The 19,436-nt window shown below is 34.2% G+C and overlaps 2 protein-coding genes across 2 annotated transcripts; one reads left to right on the top strand and one right to left on the bottom strand.

Moving 5' to 3' along the window:
* Positions 1-412: 412 nt before the first annotated feature.
* LOC123659529 (beta-1,3-glucan-binding protein-like) lies at positions 413-9,836 on the top strand. Its single transcript, XM_045594740.1, has 10 exons — positions 413-639; positions 3,488-3,712; positions 3,930-4,171; positions 4,260-4,393; positions 5,226-5,392; positions 5,751-5,895; positions 6,469-6,548; positions 7,461-7,603; positions 7,911-8,102; positions 9,753-9,836. The coding sequence occupies exons 1-9, from the start codon at positions 528-530 to the stop codon at positions 8,097-8,099; spliced, it is 1,437 nt and encodes a 478-aa protein (XP_045450696.1). The 5' UTR covers positions 413-527; the 3' UTR covers positions 8,100-8,102; positions 9,753-9,836.
* A 1,674-nt stretch (positions 9,837-11,510) lies between these two features.
* On the bottom strand, positions 11,511-19,094 carry LOC123659423 (beta-1,3-glucan-binding protein-like). Its single transcript, XM_045594639.1, has 9 exons — positions 18,950-19,094; positions 17,650-17,877; positions 16,784-16,950; positions 15,650-15,801; positions 15,359-15,516; positions 14,593-14,717; positions 13,384-13,501; positions 12,786-12,931; positions 11,511-12,037 (listed from the first exon to the last, which is right to left on the bottom strand). The coding sequence occupies exons 1-9, from the start codon at positions 19,092-19,094 to the stop codon at positions 11,840-11,842; spliced, it is 1,437 nt and encodes a 478-aa protein (XP_045450595.1). The 3' UTR covers positions 11,511-11,839.
* Positions 19,095-19,436: the final 342 nt, after the last annotated feature.

Below are 19,436 nucleotides of genomic sequence, written 5' to 3'. Positions count from 1 at the left end.
CATTACATATAGCTGACATGATGACTACAAAACACATGACATGACCATTGAGTTAATATTACTAGCGTACGTAGTACATATATCTCAATGGACATGACATGACTATAAAGCTACAGTACATCATTTGATATACTTTATATGCTGATTTTGATATAATAATATGATGATAAATGATGATGATTTGATATGCAGACAAACCTCTTTCTCCTGAGCGGGAAATATGTAAAATCTCAATTTACAAAATTAGTACTACATGTTTGTAGCAATATATATTTAATACGATTCATTGCCGACGAATACACATTCCGAAGCGTTATATCATAAAATCGTTCCAATCTCGGAAACAAATTACGTATTCGCGATAAAAAAAAACCTGATGTACATAAATCCGGTAAGACCCTCGACCACTTTAGTTAGTTATCGCGGATACTCGGCGTAAGACATCTCCGCGTGAAGATCTCCTGTCCTCTTCACACTCACACGGTAACGTTACAAACGAAAGAGATAGTGATTAATTTAATAACACTATGATATTTTTAATAATTGTATGGTTTTTTATACATTCAACTCGGTGTTACGAGGTACCACAAGCGAAATTAGAAGCAATTTATCCGAAAGGATTACGAGTATCTATTCCAGGTATTTATTTACAATTTGTGTATAAACAGGTAACTATATAAATTATATTAATCTTTATTAATAATTCACTAAGTAGTAGAAACATTGTATTTGTTTGTCTTGTTTAACCTTGTTTTTTGTATCATGATTTTTTCAATAGTTTAGTTTCCATGTTTTTGAAATGTTTTTGTAATTATGTAATATTGTGTAAATTTTCGTAAAATTTGAAAAGAGGTACGTTTAAAAGAAAATTTTAAAAGACCATTATCTATCTGATTCTTGACCTACGCTGGATTAGATCTGACGCTTGGTCATTGATCTCCAATGACCGCTTTAATGATTCGTATTTCTATTGTTTACTAACTTCCCGACAGACGTTGTCATATCTTCCAAACTAACGAGTGCGTAAGTTTAAATTTACTGAAGAAGTGTTTCTTTACTGAGGTAGGACACAACATAAAATATCCTGTTTATAATTTAGATCAGTCCGACTGGGGAAGTACCTCGACCTTACAGAAGATCACAACTAAATAATACTGGTACGGTATTGTGTTCCTAAGTTGAGTAAGGTGACCAGAGCTGCTGGGGCATTGGGATCGGGAACGCGGTTTTGAAGCTTATGGTGTATATAAGCAATGGTAATCGCTTACCATCAGGTGACCTTTTTTTTTGAGAGAGTTTTCGAGTTTTGCGTTTAATAACACATTTGTCGAAAAATTCACGAATGATTTTTTTTAAATTTCGAAATTAGCACATTCTGATGTATGCAGTGTATATGTACTCTTATCATCAATACATATAATAAAAATGTAACGGATTGCTGTCTGTACATGGAAAAAATATGAGAAAAAAATATTATTGGGACCTTTATCAACGGGAATAGCACCCAAAACAATGATTGTTAGAATTATTGTCTGTTTATCTGAGCGTATGTGCACGCTAATCTCAGGAACGGCTTATCCGATTTAAATGTGGGTTTCTTTAATATATTTTGGTATGCTCTACTTAACATGTAATGTTTGTTTTATGTCAATTGGTTCATAAATAAAAAAATATGCTAATTTAAAGAATCACGTGAACATGTAAAATTATTATTCCAGGCGGACGAAGTCGCGAGCACAGCTAGTATCATAATAAAACACACACACACACGATTACACGACACACGATTGCCGTAGGACCTTGAAGATTCTGCTAAATTTATCCTGTTGGTTATTTCCTAACTGACAATAACCTATAATCTAAATTGTTATGCTCTGTTGTTTTTACCGTTAAAAATTTGCTATTGAACCACAGCCTATGACTGTAGCTGATAACGAACAGAAACAACAGAAAACAGATTTAAAGTTGATTATATGTATATAAAAAAATACTATCATTTAACTGCCGCCAATGCGATTATCTTTGACACCCAATAGACCAAAACAATGCGGCCCAAACAAAGTTATATAAAAAAATAGTACTGTAAAGATAAAATTAGAACGATGTGGCTCAGAAACTGTGAAACATGTTTTGCAATCAAGAAGGAACATACACATTATTATTATATTTTGCAGTGTACAGCTATAAGAAACTTAAAAAATAGAGCAGCCCTACTAGGAAATTATCTAAATATACTGCTATAATATACAACAGTGTTTCCCAAAGTGGGCGATAACGCCTTCCTGTGGGCGCTGCAGTACTAAATGGGGGTAAGAGACCTAGATAAAAAATGGTGCCTTTGTGTAGAGGCTTGGGGGGGCGATTTGTCATTTAATCTATAAGGACTGTCGACTACAACTTGTGAACATCAACTAATATTCATTAAAAGATTGCTCATAGGGGGCGCTATAAAATAATTTATTCTCTTAGTGGGGAGTAGACAAAATAAGTTTGGGAACCCCTGATATACAATAATACTACTCTCAAGTTGTATTGTAATCCTATGATAAGTAGCCATACCTACTGGGGATCCGCCAAACTGCGTGACAGTTTATCGACGGAATAAGTGCTAGTCAACATATAATTATAATATAATTTTAATTTTTTTTACTATATATCTATCATAAAATAATCTATATCTATCATTAATTAATCTAACATCCTTAACATAACTAAACAGTTTTAAAAAATAAACTTAACTAAACTTACAATCTTAATATAAAAATCCATGCTTTTTGCGAACTCTTGATCTTCTGTGAGGTTAAGGTACTTCCCCTATCAGGCGACTCTAAATTTTGAGCAACATATCTAGTGTCCTGCCTCAATGAAAAGTCCTTATGCTTAGAATCCATTTCTTGTTCTGTTGAGTACAATAATGAATATTTCATTTTATCGAGTTTGTTGTGGTTTTTTGATAATAACCAATTATACGGATTGATGGCTGTGTAGCTACGGTAATAAAGAATACCCCCCTCTTCTCATGGGTGTCGTATGAGGCGACTAAAGGATAACACAGTTCCACTACCACCTTGGAACTTATAAAGCCGTCATTGGCAGGATAACCACCCAACTGCTGGCTTTGAAATACACATGGCGAAGACGGACAGTAGCGTCTTAGGTGCGACAAAGCCATCCCTGCGGTTACCAATCCACCTGCCCAGCGTGGTGACTATGGGCAACACACATGAGTTCACGCCATTGTTGGCGCGAACTTGTGGAGGCCTATGTCCAGCACTGGACTGCGATAGGCTGAAATGATGTGATGTGACAGATTGATAGCCCGATACAACTGAGGTGTTTAACTACTGGCGTTTATATATACGGACAAAAATAGCTTTAGTCTTGAGACAAAATTATGCTCGTGCATTAATGTTAAACAGCTGGAAAGCTAGACTATTAATAAAATCTGCAAATTACAGATCGTTAATTACGTTTTAAAAAATTATAGATGATGGATTTTCACTCTTCGCGTTTCATGGAAAACTTAACGAAGAAATGGAAGGCTTGGAAGCCGGTTATTGGTCGAGGGACATCACAAAAGCAAAAAACGGGAGATGGACGTTTAGAGATAGAGAGGCGCAACTGAAAATTGGAGATAAAATTTATTTTTGGACATATGTTATCAAAAATGGTCTAGGATATAGACAGGACAATGGCGAGTGGACTGTCAAAGGTATATGTCCTACTTGTAAAATATTTTCAGTTAATATGAATTTAAAGGTCTGAATAAATATTGAAGTCTGCATAATTATAAAGAAAACTGTTTCCATGGTTCAGAAATCGTTTTTAAAATGAAATGAAAAATGAAAAATTATCAATCTTACAATCTTGATAAAACTATATCACTAAGCCTTGCAATTGATACTTTAAATTATTTCGCTTATTTTAAGGTTATGTCAACGAAGCTGGTGAACCAGTTACAACAGATGGATATTCAACATCTTCAAATGAACAAAATCCTACCGCAACTACTACCAAACTATCGAATGTATATCCATGTGAACTCTCAGAGTCAAAAGTGTCTGTACCTGGTTTCGTTTGTAAAGGTCAATTATTATTTGAAGATAATTTTAATTCTGAAATAGACAGAGGGAAGGTCTGGACACCTGAAGTTAAATTTCCAGCTGAACCAGTAAGTCACAACAATGTCAAGATATGATTAGATTCAAGACTGAAACATTAATTATATTCTAGATATTTAATATATTTGATTTTTCTAGGACTACCCATTCAACGTTTATTTGTATGATGTTAATACTAGTGTAAGAAGTGGTAGATTAACCATCAAACCAATTACCCTCGAGTCTAAATACGGTGAAAATTTTGTACGTGAATCTTTAGACTTAAGCCAAAGGTAAATTATATATTGTTATAAATATATGTAATAACAAGCACTCTTCGCCATAATGTATCTATGAAAGGCGAAAAAAAAATTTTATCCATTGATTAGGTCAGTAGACTTGCGGACGCGAAAAAATTATAGTTTACGAACATAGTTCTAGTGCAATTGGATAGTGTCTAGATATAACTAGAATATTCTATTTGTTATATGTTCACCATTAAATACTTATTTGAAATACACCTTCTGCTAATCTTCTATATAATACCTACTGAAATCATACGTTAATTTGTTGTCGTAACAAATTTCCTAATAAAATCAATGAGAGCTTGGTCAACTATGTGATTTCACGAAAAAATGGCGCATATTCCAATAAATACACAGTTATGATTCTCGACATTCTTTGAACTGACAAGCGTTTTTTTGGTAAGCCATCTAGGATCCCAATTTTCAAAACGCTTTACTTTTCGAGTCTTGAAGGAAAAACCCATAAGGATACAATGACGATAGAAGAAACATTTTTAAATGTAAATAAATGAGATGATATAGGTATATACAACGCTTTGACTCTAACTAACTCATACTACAATAATATATAATTCGAAACACGTCGACGCACCATTTCTGGTACCTATCATCTTGGACCTTTTGTTAAATCTATAGCTAAGTACTAATATCATAAAGTTAAAAACTTTGTTTGTTTGTTCAAACGCGCGTACCTCAGAAGCTACTGGTTCAAATATTTTTGTGTTCGATAGCCCATTACCGTGGAAGGCTTATTTTTCTTTCAAATTAGCGCGTGTAACCGCTGGACACACTTAGTTAATAATAAATTAATTCCTTACAGGTGTACAGGGCGGGTTGGAACGAATGAATGTTATCGCGAAGCCATCGGTGCTCAAATCCTTCCTCCAATCATCACTGCCAAGATAACTACGAAAAACACATTTAACTTTAAATACGGCCGTATAGATGTGAGAGCAAGGATGCCTCGAGGAAACTGGATTTTTCCAGGTAAAAAGAATTTTCACAATTTTTCTCTAAATTGCTATTGCCATTGGCTTCATTCAACATGAAATAATCTATTCATATATTTACCAAATTCAGTGTTTAAAAATTGACTCATAGTTTATTATTCTTGACTTTAGTAAATTCGATTATGTTGTGACCTCAAGAAATTTGTAATTTTGCTAACATTTTACACCACAACATAGATTTACCACATTCACCAATTCAATTTTTGATAAAAGTAACCACATCTAATGTGGTTACTTTTATCAAAAATGTGATATTTAAACTTTTAAAATTGCTTACTTCTTTTCTCTATGTTCAAATCAAAACTAGTTAACATACATACAAGAAATAATTACAGAAATTCAATTACAACCTCGTGACAATATCTACGGTCCCCAGAACTACGCATCCGGTTTACTTCGAATCGCAACGGTGAAGGGTAACGAATATCTTTCAAAGAAGCTATACGGTGGACCTATTTTATGTGATAGTGAACCTTACAGGTAATGCCAATTTCATTGTAACAAGACATATATTTCTTTATAGACATTTATTTTTCAGTTCTTGTTACAAAGACTTTAATTTTTCCATAAACATTTATTTCGAAATTTTACAATATTTTACATATTTACAATTCAGAACTTAAGAACTAAATATTTACATGTAGTAGCAGGAAAAATCATGTCCGTGTGGAATGGTGCTAAGAATGCTGGTAATATTTCCTCGTTGAATTCATATACAGATTTTCTGGGCAAAAAATGCACCAACCCTCTTTAATTTTATTTAAATATAATATACAACTAGCTCGGCAAACAAGCGTACGGCTTACCTGATGGTAAGCGATTGCCGTAGCTTATAAACACCTGCAACACCAGAAGCATCGCAAGTGCATTGCCGACCCTATCTCCAATTCCTCCAGGAGATAAAAATAAATAACAAAAATAGGTAATAAAGTGATTATTATTTGATTGTTCATAGTTGCAGAAGTTTTGTTAATATTTCAATATTAAACTAAATTGTATTAAATCGCTTGTGTTAGCTGCTTGCTTTATAATTGAAAACTACATATTTTATAGGTCGAAACATTTAAAAGAAAAGGTTGGATTTGATGCTTGGAATAAGGATTTTCATAATTACACGTTGCTGTGGCGACCAGGTGATTTTGTTTTTAGTATGTTAAAATAATTTTAATATTTTTATTTATTTCAATAAAACTAAGAATTTATATAATGATACCCGTCTTTCAACAATTTTGTTTTTATTTCTCATTATACTTTTGACTATATATTTTTTTCTGCTAATATCTTTTAAATTATACCAAGTAGATATTTAAAAGTTGAAAATTTAAAATTTTACATTTTCAGAAGTTGTAAAACTTGTAAAAATGTATTAAAACGCATCAAATAATAGCTAGCTAATATTTTAGTTTTTGCAGATTGTGACTTTTCCATTATAATGATTGAATCTTTTTCTCGACAGTTAATCAATAATTTATTTTACCAAGCCCTTCTACTCGTAAATATATTGAAAATGATAATTTTGTATATGTATATACTACGGTACGATCGTATCGTGTATATGTATACGATACATTATATATCATATAAATGTCTTTAAAAAAAAAATGGGAGGTGAATTAGACCTCTAGGTACATCGAGAAATAAATAAAGTAATAGCGCTTATTTTTTTTAATAAAAGTATTTTTAATATCATAATTATCATATCAAATGTAGTGTGTGAGTAACGCAAAAATAAATAATAAATAAATAAAAGAACGCTTTACACGCAACGGCCTCCAATATGATTTTCGCCTGTGTCGGGGCTCTGGAAACACACACTATACACAAACACAAACGGCCACACCACGACAAACATCGATATGTCCAATACAAATGTCTGTCGTGAGCGAGGATCGAAAACGCAACCGCCAGCGCAACAGCTAGTGCTGTAACCGCTACGCCAACGCGTCGGCGAATAAGACGAATTTAATAAAAATATTTACTATATTTTTAATATTTATAACCGAATATATCATTGTTTTTATTGACCATATGACTTTATATTTTAGATGGCATCTACCTTTACGTCGACGGAGAAAAATATGGTGAAATTTCAACGGGTCAAGGTTTTTTCGAAGACGCAAAGAAAAGCGGTGTTGTCGCTGCTTCGCAGTGGTTAAAAGGAACGGCGATAGCTCCTTTTGATGAAATGGCGAGTTTAAACTAATGGTTAACAATTAAAGTTTAGATTTCTTAGCAGAAGACTTTTATTTGAAAAATTTAAAAATCTAATTTTTCCAGGATAATACGTGTAGTATATTTGTGATCAATTTCGCAAATAATTAAAAAGGCGTTAAATAGATTTTTCAGTAAAAAATAATAACTAATAATTTTATAAAATAATTACAAATAGAATAAATGAAAAAAAAAAATTAAATATAAAAATTTATTTAGCATTTTAATCTTCAGACCTGATACTTTAAAACAATTCATTTTGTTAATTTCGTCTGTATTTTCAGTTCTACATTTCATTGGGATTATCCGTGGGCGGGATCCATGAATTCCCCGATAGCCCGGATAAACCCTGGAAAAATAAAGCTACAAAGGCAATGTTTAATTTCTGGGAAGCTCGCAACCAATGGCTGTCAACCTGGTATGACGACACAAGCTCGCTTATAGTTGACTATGTCAGAGTCTACGCTATATAAAAGGTAATTTAGATAATATTTATCTTGATTGCTCTGGTATTGAACATCTTACTTGAATAATATTGCTAATTTATTGCTATACTGCTTGTGTATATTGTAAAATCGAAATTTAATTTCCTTAAGCATTTTAGCTTTAAAATGTTTTAAGTTCAAAATATATTACTAGTCTATTTGCGCTTAGTTAATAGTGAAATCAATTACGTCCAACTGACAAGTTGAAGTAAGCCTTCTTCTTCTACACATGTCACCAACATGTAGGCATTAACTTTCCCACCTTTTATAATAATAATATTAAATATTTTATATTTATATTTTATAATAAATATCTACAGAATACACACACGGTCGTCTGTTCCTAAAATAGGCAACTTAATGCTCGTGTTATAGGTAAAAGCCGACCGGTATAGCTACATTTTTTTTCGATGAACATACTTATAAATAATACATATATAAATATATAAATAAATATATATATTACACCCAGACTCGGGGTGGGAATCGAACCCACAGCCCCCGGAATAGAAAGCAGGGTCACAAACTGCGCCAACCTTAGAAATAGACGACCGTGTGTGTAATTATGTTACAGATATTTAAACAAGTTATACAATTTTATATCACTCGCTGAACCGGTGAACTTCATATCGTCATAATTATTCGATTGTTTTAAGTTTCTTCTACACAGACCTTGGTGTTGACATTAACGAAGACAAAAAAAAAAAATTGCGCGATTCAGTGCAATCGTTCTGATGTTATGCGCATACTAGTACATACTCGTGTCATTCTGCCAGAAAAACAGCATTTTTGGCAACACATTTTTGTCAAAACCAATGCTGAGGCATAAACCTAGTTGACTTTTCTTTCTTTTTGTTACTTTTGTGTTTTTTTTTTATTTTGTGCACTAGATTGTGGCTGTTGCGCTGGCGGTTGCGGTTTGTATTGGCCATACAGGTGTTTGCCGTGGTCTGGGTGTTTCTTGGTTTAGGTTGTCCTTTTGGGTCTCCCCACCGTGCCTCGGAGAGCACGTTAAGCCGTCGATCCCGGTTGTTATCATGTACATCTGATAGCGATCGATACTCATAGTAGGGAATATCCGACAACCCGCATTGGAGCAGCGTGTGGTTTTAGCTCTGATTCTTCTTCTACATGGGGAAAGATGCCTATGCCCAGCAGTGAGATATTCCAGTTTGAAACGCTATATTTTTGTTTATTGTACTATTTTATGTTTCTATTACTATTGTATATATTTTTTACTTTATATATATGCGTCTTCGGTGCGACAAAGCCAGCCCTGCGATCACCAACCTGCCTGCCAGCGTGGTGACTATGGGCAAAACACATGAGTTCACTCCTTTTTAGCGAGAACTTGTGGAGGCCTATGTCCAGCAGTGGGCAGTAATAGGCTGAAATGATGATATTTTTTACTAATTGATTTTTATAATGTGCAAACCAAAATATGGCTAATAAAAAGTTTTTCTTTCTTTACATGTCGGCGATTTATGTATCTGTAAATAGATATGATTGAAGTTGTTATTATTGTCTGTTGTAATACTTTTATTTTAGTTACGTTTGTCGTATAACAAAATAGTTTAGTGTATAATCATTTGTCTAAAATGCAATTAAAATATTGATTGTTTTTTTTTTTTTTTGTTTCAGGTCTGCAGTGATAGTATTCTTTTTATTACTCAAATAACTCGAAATATGTAAAACTAATTATTAAAACACGTTTTTATAAATAAATATTTTTTTTTTCAATTTTTTCGCATCACAACTCGTTATAAATATTATTTTATTAATGCAGAGATTTTTTTTAATTTTGTTTATAGAGATTTGAGATTTATATATAAAAAGTTATGTCTTATTATTAATTGTTATTTATTGTAACTTAAGAACTTTACATGTATTAATAACCAAAACCAAGTTTTAAAAACTTAAAATTAATAATATTGTTCAATATGTTGTTCAATTTTTTTTTTCAATTTTTTGTTCAATTTAAGTTTATAAATCAAATTTAATTCAAAAATTCTCAGTAGTTTCTGCTTTGTCGTTATCCAAAGTCTGCGCCAGGAATGACAAAAAAGGATGGAAAGTTCTTTAGTCAGGTTATTTCTCCTATTGTGTACTCTGTATTAAATTACAGGTTATATGCTTTTTTTTTCGTACGTGCTATACGTAGTTCCGTCATTAATTACCACAAACTTATAGAGAACCCCGAAAGTGTCTATTTATTCTGCTAATAAATAAATACATTCTACTACATAATACTTTTGTGGTCGCTATTTATGTTTCTGATAAATCTTGAGTCTTCCGAGGCAAAGTCAATTTGGTAAAAAAAATTGTTCAACAAATATGTTACCAAGACGATACACGCAAGAAGATCTTTATTTATTACCCTACGTTTGTAAGTATTACGTATCCAAAAAAAGCATGTTTTTTCTACCCAATTTCCTAAACCTAGCTGTAAGATTGATCAGTCTCACATTTTCTGAACACTGTATCAACATAAGTTTGTCAGGAAATGCTATTTTATTACATTGTTATTGCATGATGCTACAACTTGTGAAAATATTTACAGAGACGAATTTATGCAGATTCTAGCACTCTTAAATTTAGGTCCATGTCTAAAACTTAAAATAATTCAAAGAATAAATATCTTTGATTTGAGGAAACTTTACTTTGGAAATTTGGTAATACAACTTATATTTAAAATGATTTTGATAGGTTTGATAGTCTGTTGTTCTATGGTGTGCTCAAAATCTAGATCAGCTTGTCTGGGGAAATACCCCAATCTTACAGAAGATCACAGCTAAATAATACTGCTTTGAAGTAATGTTGTGTTCCTGTGGTGAGTAAGGTGGCTAAAACTCCTGGGGGGGTCGTGGGGTTACCATCCGTACGCTTACCGATCTAATCGTATTAACAAACTTTGTAAATGCCTATTTGAGTATATATAATATGACGACCATTAAGATGTGTTAATTTTAATTAAGACTTGCACAAACCTTAAAATAAAATAAAAAATAATAGTATGATAATATAGTAAAATTGTGCTGTGTGGCTACGGCACTAAAGAATTTAGCCACCCCCTCTCTTCCCGTGGGTGTCGTAAGAGGCGACTGAGGGATTACAAGGTTCCACAACCACTTTGGAACTTAAGAAGCCGACCGATGGCGGGATAACCATCCAACTGCTGGCTTTGAAATACACAGGCCGAAGACGGGCAGCAGCGTCTTCGGTGCGACAAAGCCAGTACTGCGGTCACCAAACCGCCTGCCCAGCGTGGTGACTATGGGCAAAACACATGAGTTCACGTTATTTTTGGCGTAAACTTGTGGAGGCCTATGTCCAGCAGTGGACTGTATAGGCTGTAATGATGAATATAGTAAAATTTATGTGCGAAAAAATAAAACAAAATAACATCTAAATTATTTATTAAATAATATAAATAGATTTTTTTTATATTTATAAAGACTAGATAAATGATATATTATATCGATATAAGCAGTACAAACAACTAGTCTACATGATAATCAAATCAACTTTACAACAATATTCCATTACTGTACTGAGCAGTAGTCCACTGCAACAGCAGACTACTGTTCATAACATAAAGAACGAAACTCTCACAAATACAATACGAGTTTCTTTTTTAATATTCTTTTTACTGTACAACATCCACGAGCTCTTAGTTATCCGTGCCAAAAACATCTAAATTAAAAAATACAATATCATCAGAAACATATTCAAAGTGCCCTAACCCTTACGTAGTCTACGACCAAGCCGGGTTGAATCCACGTACGATGCCAGGAAACAAGGTCCTCCCAGAAGCGAAGACTGGCTTTTCTGCTACTGTTTCGCCAGGGCTTCGGTCTCCCCCCTGAAGTAAGGTCATCGCTAAATTCAGTGATACCTCCTGCTGCTAATCCGAGAGTTAGGAAAAACTGTAAAATACAATACGGACATGTAAATCTTTTACTAATTAACTAGGTATTGTTTTTGCTAATAATAAGCCGCTGAACTTCAATTTCACCAAAATACGGTATTAGGCAGTGGTGGTTGTAACTTAAATGTCAGAACGTTTGCAGATACCTAATCATTTTATGAAAATCAGAAAAAGCCCAGGCTTATTCTTAACTCATAAATTCAGTTAGGACAGATAACTGTTAAAATACGTGAAGCTATAATAAACTCTCAAATTTTACAAGGAAAATTTATTTAAAAAATTTGCAACTCTTTTTAAAAAATGTATAAATTTTTCATTTTCTTCGTCGATCTATATAGATAAATGCTTTGGGTTAACTTGAGAGTGGCAATCCTTGCCTTTGCCTATAAATAAAATGCTTGACTTGGTTTTACAATGTGTAGTATTTATGTACAATAAAGAATATAAAATAAAAAACGAGTGTGCTTTAGACCACACGACTGAAATAAAACTTCTTTAGCAATAGGCTTGCACAATAGGCCTGAACTGTGTCCTTAAATATACGAAACGTAACTGGCTATGAGATAAAGAGAGAAAGAAAATGTGTGCTCGTACTTCTCTCTCTTGCTCCGTTCGCCTCACCCAATGACACTTTTCGTAACGCTCGTGACGTATTCACCAGCTTACTCAACAAGTCAAGAGTGCGCAAAGAAGCTTTACTTCAATAATAGATAATAATATTTTTAAACGTATGATAAAATACTTACGTGATCATCAAACGGCGCCATATTGGAACCTCTTGAGAGAAATGATCGCGGCAGATCACAGGTACGAGGGAATCGGCCTTGAAGCCCACTGGCTGCCGGTTCTATCCTGGCCCACTCTTCCCCGTCCACTGACAGCGTTATTCTTTCTAAGGTAATATTAAACTTTACTTCTGTACTAATATTAGCTGACACGGCAAACACTGTATTGCCATAATTATATATTATTTCTAAAATATTAAAATCGCTATTAAAAATAGAGGTGGTGGTAGAGAAGTAAAAATTTAAGGTTGTATGTATTCAATGCCAAATCATAATCAAATTGACAAAAAAAAGAAAAAAAAATTTTGGGGTGGGCCACCTTAATAACGTCCCTAAGTTACTAAATTCCGTAATGGATATGATAAATTAAAAATATATATATTTCTTACTTGACATAAAATCAATACTTGACATAAACTTTGAACTAACTTTTCTCTGATATTAATACTTATACTTTTACTACGTTTAACTAAGCGCGGCAGAATTATCTAATAGTCATCTTCAGATCTTAATTTTAAAATTTAGCCATTTACTATTTTATTGTATATATATACCATACCTGGTTCCCATCTCGCCACGTACACGTGAAAATCTTCACCCCAGGCCTTATTTGATAATTTTTGACTGAGCAAAGTATTACGGCATCCCATGTCCAACATCGGTCCACCGTAAAGAAGCTGCAAATAAGAACACCAAAAATTCTTATCTTTGTTAAAGGATTTCTTTTTCCTTTTTTTACATACAAGTAGCTGGGCAAACAAGCGTACGGCTTACCTGATGGTAAGCGATTACCGTAGCTTATAGAAGCTAATAATACCAGAAGCATCGCAAGCACGTTTCCCCCCAAGAGGGGGTAATTGGGGAAAGGATCGGCAACTGATCACCTTACTCACCAATAGGAAAACAACACTGCTTAAAAAAAGTACTATTTAATTGTGATCTTCTGTATGGCTGCTCCATATTTTGAGCAGTAAATTTCCTGCTGTGTCCTATTTTAGTTTTTTTTTTTTTTTATGTCACTAGGTCGGCAAACAAGCATACGGCTCACCTGATGGTAAGCGATTACCGTAGCTTATAGACACCTGCAACACCAGAAGCATCGCAAGCGCGTTGCCGACCCAATCCCCAATCCCCCCAGGAGTTCCTTTAAATGAAAAGTAAACGAGCGAGAGAGAAGGATTATCTACTTAATGTTAACTTAAACGTTTCTGTAACATTTTACCATACGTAGTTCAATGAAATGAATGCACAGCAGAAAATATTTTGTTCAGTTAGAAAAAAATCTAGAGAAGTACAACTGGGGTAGTAAAGTGCCACAGAGTAAATCACAATCGAATAATATTGAAGTACAACTTGTTTACGCACGTTTGACTTGGGGAGTAAGCTGGTGAATGCGTGACGAGAGCGTTACGTTACGAGGCGAACGAACTTGAGAGAGAGATGTAATATCTACGATTTTATTTATGTGTTACCCACACATTAGCGGGTACATCGTTCCATAGCTTAATTGGCTAGAGCACCGACAGGGTCAGTCGGAGACGCGGGTTCGAACCCCGCTGGAGCGGTCAATTTTTGATATGATATTCAAAAATGTTTAGAGAGATGAAGTTAGTAATAATAGAAAGAGAGAGTTAAGTTTCAACAAGCTTTACTTCAGTCGTGTGACCAAAAGCACACTTGTTTTATTTTAACCTAGTGTTATGAGAAAGCACAATTCGAGGATTAGTATCAAAGTCCACCATATTCAATTTGATTCTTAAGTTTTTACCTTATTCCCAACTTCATTGTTAACCGTTGACAATTGAGGGTTGCCGCACGATCCGGCTATTCTGAGAACTCCCGACGCGTAATTCAACACTCCATACTTCTTCATCAGTGACTCCAATAAGATATCTGTTTTTTTTTTAAGTTTTAAGAATCGAAATGGATATAACGTGTGAATTTTAGCATGAAAGAGATACCTACAGTTACGGAAATGTTGGGAATTAAAAACTACACAGACATAGACAAGCATTAGACATGCATGCATTTAGTGAAAAATATTGATCGTAAAAAGACGAAGAGACACCATACAATAAAATATTTGCACGGTGTTGAAGTCCAGTACATCAGTGCCAGAACATATTTTAATTTATATCTCACTTCACTTCAGCCTATCGCAGTCCACTGCTGGACATAGGCCTCCCCAAGTTCGCGCCAAAAATGGCGTGAACTCATGTGTGTTGCCCATAGTCACCATGCTGGGCAGGTGGGTTGGTTACCGCAGGGCTGGCTTTGTCGCACCGAAGACGCTACTGCTCGTCTTCGATCTGCGTATTTCAAAGCCAGCAGTTGGATGGTTATCCCACCATCGGTCGGCTTTTTAAGTTCCAAGGTGGTAGTGGAACTGTGTTATCCCTTAGTCGCCTCTTACGACACCCACGGGAAGAGAGGGGTGGCTATATTCTTTGCCGCCGTAACCACACAGCAAGTATAATATCTATATATTAATATATAATATCTATGATAAATTAATTTCGAAATATCTATCTGACCTGGGTAGAGCCAATCTCCTTGGGGTAGTTTAGCTCTAACTTCAACAACGCCATACGTAAAAGCAAATGATCTTGAAGTGACTCGACCGCTAGCTATCGGTGGCAAAATACTAGCACCCCAAGCTTCAGCCAGACACTTTGTTGCAGTGGCTGTACATCTGCACAAAATTTTCTAATTAGAATTTTTAAAATAAATATACAAAAAGTTTTCATAACATTACTTAAAATGAAATATGATTTGAATATATTTTACCCCAAATACAAATTTTAATTTTGTAATTATACACATACCCACTAAAGAGATCCAAAGTGCCGGTGTAGATAGATGAATTGGAAAATCCAGGTAAATCTTGCTGAAGTATCGGCTTAATGTATAAATAACCCCCTTGTACTGAAACTGTGGGGGCGATGGGTGGGCGCTGATAGGAAACGAATGGATAGTCCTGAAAGAGGAACTACGTGAATACGTCACTTTGTTGACACCAAGGATAAAAATATTAAATTTGTTGTCATCAGATTGATTTTATCTATATTCTAAAGCTGAAGAGTTTGTTTGTTTGTTTGAACGTGCTTGTCTCAGAAACTAATGGTCTGATTCGAAAAATTCAGTGTTAGATAGCCCATTTATCGAGTAAGGCTATGGGCTATATATCATCACACTAAGATTAATAGGACCGGAACACTAATGACAAATGTTTCAAAGTCGGGGTTTTTTTCTCAAGTAATTCAAGAAGGACGAAGTCGGTGGCAGTAGCTAGTGTTACAATAAAGATTTTAATTACGCTTTTAAGATTTACGATAGGATTAGCGAAAATCAAACATTAAAAAGAAAATATTAATTATTACCGACGAAATCACTACTTACGATTCCTAAACTAAAGGTATACAATCACTACTTCTACTTAATCTTAAATTAAAGGTATACAAATAATAATCAACTGCTATGGTAGTACGTTTGCCGTTTTAGCTCTTAAGCACCAGCGGTTGCAGATTCGACTCCCGCTTTAGATGGATATTTGTATTTGTCTGGGTTTCTGATTTCTTCCCACTATGCTTCGGAGAGTATGTTATGCCATCGGTCCCGTTTGTTATCATAGTCACCTGATTGCGATCCTTGCTCATCGTAGTAGCGAGTATATTCACCAAACTGCAGTGGAGGAGTGTTATGGATTAAGATCTGACCGAAGGGTTGAAGAAGTTCTACATGGAGAATGAGGCTTATGCCCAGCTGTGGAATGTTACAGGCTGAATCGATCGTAATCGAAGTCGGTTTTTTCGTTTTACTTTATCATAATTTTAGATGTCTATCAGGAATTTTACTAATTGTAATGCTTCTCGCTTGTTTCCCGCCTAAATAAAAGATGACAATGTTATCTGATAATCATTAATCAATGCTAGTGTATTATAATTATTATTAAGACTAACTGGTTCACCAGGTATGTACTGTTCAAGCTGCCACAAGTCTTCACGTAAGGTGTCAAAGTTATCCTCAAAGATAATTTGACCGGCGCAAGCTTTCCCATTCCTCACCACAGTCGAAGTAGGAAAGCATTCTGCTACATCTACTGAATTACTCGACGGACTTACTAATTCTGCAATTATTTTATTATGAGAAATATTTATTAATCTCATAAAAATCATTACAAACTGTGTTGATTAGCTTAACTGAAGATTTAAATATATACCAGTAGTCGAAATTCAACCATAATTAAATTAAACTACTTATAAGTTTCAACATAATCAAGGTTCTATTGTCAAAGACTTAAATATAATAAACATAAGAGTATACATGTGTGTGCGTCAAATACATGATAGTGTGCGTAAAGTTTTTTTTTTTTTTATTGATTTAATGTATTTTTATGCATAATCAATATGTGTGCGAAATTTCATACACCTCCATCCGCGCAATTTTTGTAAAAATGGGTCCAGTTTCTGCTTCATGGGTAAAATTTTTTCTTCACGTAATTAATATATAGATAAGCAAAGGAAAAAATTAAGTTTGTTCAGTGTAAGTTAAAAAAAATCACGAATAGAGAATTCGATCCCGGGATTCCGCATACACTATTGTTTCTTTTTTATCTGTCTTACCGGGGGTAAATACCGGGATTGAAAAATTTAATTCTCATGATAAAACATTAGACATTTTTCAGAGTCTAAATTTTTCTATTTGTGTAGCTTAAGTTACCGGACCTAACAAAGAATTTAACCCTGCTGGTAATCGAGTGTTAGGTGTTAAAAAAATCATACTGGCAGTCGAGTATAATGTATTTAAAAAGTAAATAATTACTTACCCTTTACAGTGTAAGACAAGTTGTCTTTAACATAGCCTCGTCTATCGTATACTACGAATACATAGTAATTTATGATGTCCCCAACTTTCAACTTCGTCGTGAGGTTTTCATACAACCATCTGCCATTAGTAGGGCTGGTTACTTCAGCAGAAATCGTACCCACATCTTCTTGACTAATTTTTCTATTTATATTCCCTTGGAATACGAAAAGGCTAATCTTTGGATCGGCTAAAACGATAATTGTTTGATAAGTTTATTTGAATTTTTATTTCGCAAAATTAGTTGAAGTAACAACAGACATATCTAATTATTCTTGCCACTATTCCGTTAAAATATGTTCGGAAAACTTTTAAAATAAAATATTGATTATAGTTTACCACAATTTTTGGAGTTTAAGGCCCTCGGTAAGAAAAAATATTAGGAGTAAAATTTACTGAACGAATGACTTCGTTACGTTTCTCGTAACGACGTTTTCTATTAACGCTATCTATCGGTCAGTCAGTCAGTCAGTTCAGCCTATTGCAGTCCACTGCTGGAAATAGGCCTCCTCAAGTTCGCGCTAGACATTCCGGTTTTCCGCAATTCTCATCTAGCCTACGCCGGCAATCAATCGTCGGTCAAGCGGGCCGGAGGACGTCCTACACTGCGTTTGCCAAGACGCGGTCTCCACTCCAGAACACGTCTGCTCCAACGGCTATCGGTCCTGCGACACAGATGACCAGCCCACTGCCACTTCAACTTGCTAATTCTGTTGGCTATGTCGGTTCCTTTCGTTCTCTCGCGAATAGTCTCATTTCTAATTCTATCTTTGAGATAAACCCGAAGCATAGCCTGTTCTATTGGACGCTGAGCGACCACGTGAAGACTCCACGAAGCCTGCCAAACGCCGCCCAGCCCAACCGAATCCTCGTATCGGCCTCCTTCTCGAAGTTGTTGCGGCCCAGTTAGATGGTATGGCCTAGGTAAATAAAATCCTGAACAACCTCGAGAAGAGTACATCGACCGATACCGGTCTCGGTATGACTCTTACATAGTAAACAAAAAACGTAACAAGATTGCAAGACTCATATGTAACATAATAGAAAATATATAAACACATATTACACACATAAACACAATATCATAAACACATATTCATATAATATAATAATTGATAATAAAATATACATACATAAATTTTGTACAAATGCAATGTGGAATAATGGCAAGAATCGAATAGGATTCAAGTCTCTTGAACATAAATTTATTTATATATCGAACATGAAACGAGTATTTTTTATAAAATAATAAAATTGCCTACCGGGTATTGACACTCTGATCCCTTGCGGATTTAGAGCTTGTATCGTGACATCAGGTATTGTGTACACTTGACCACATATCTCATTAAAACACACGCAAACTAACAACAACACAATTAAAACACGTCTCGCTCTGATCGCTCCCATTTTCTTACTGGTTGTAAATGCGGAATAATTCCGCCGGAATTATACTTCGTTCCTCAAGCCTCGTTACAAACTAACAAATAATCGCAAAAAGTTTATTTTTAAAGCAAATAATGTTGTTCACTTCTTTTCATTTAATTAAACAAGCAATCGCAAAGAGTATTGATTAATTATTTAATTATTATAGTATTTTTCATTTTTTGATTTATCTGAAATATCGAGCACAAAATTTGTTTTAAGAATAGATATAATTTATTTTAGGTAATAAAATAATTTAATAAAAAGTAGTAAACAAAAAAAAAATAGTTTAATAAAATTCTTGATTTTTTTTTATAAACTTCTTGA

Source organism: Melitaea cinxia, chromosome 14 (assembly GCF_905220565.1).
Source record: "Melitaea cinxia chromosome 14, ilMelCinx1.1, whole genome shotgun sequence".
NCBI classification, from domain to species: domain Eukaryota; kingdom Metazoa; phylum Arthropoda; class Insecta; order Lepidoptera; family Nymphalidae; genus Melitaea; species Melitaea cinxia.
Note: the sequence above shows the minus strand (reverse complement) of the source record. Positions and strands in the feature narration are given on the sequence as shown.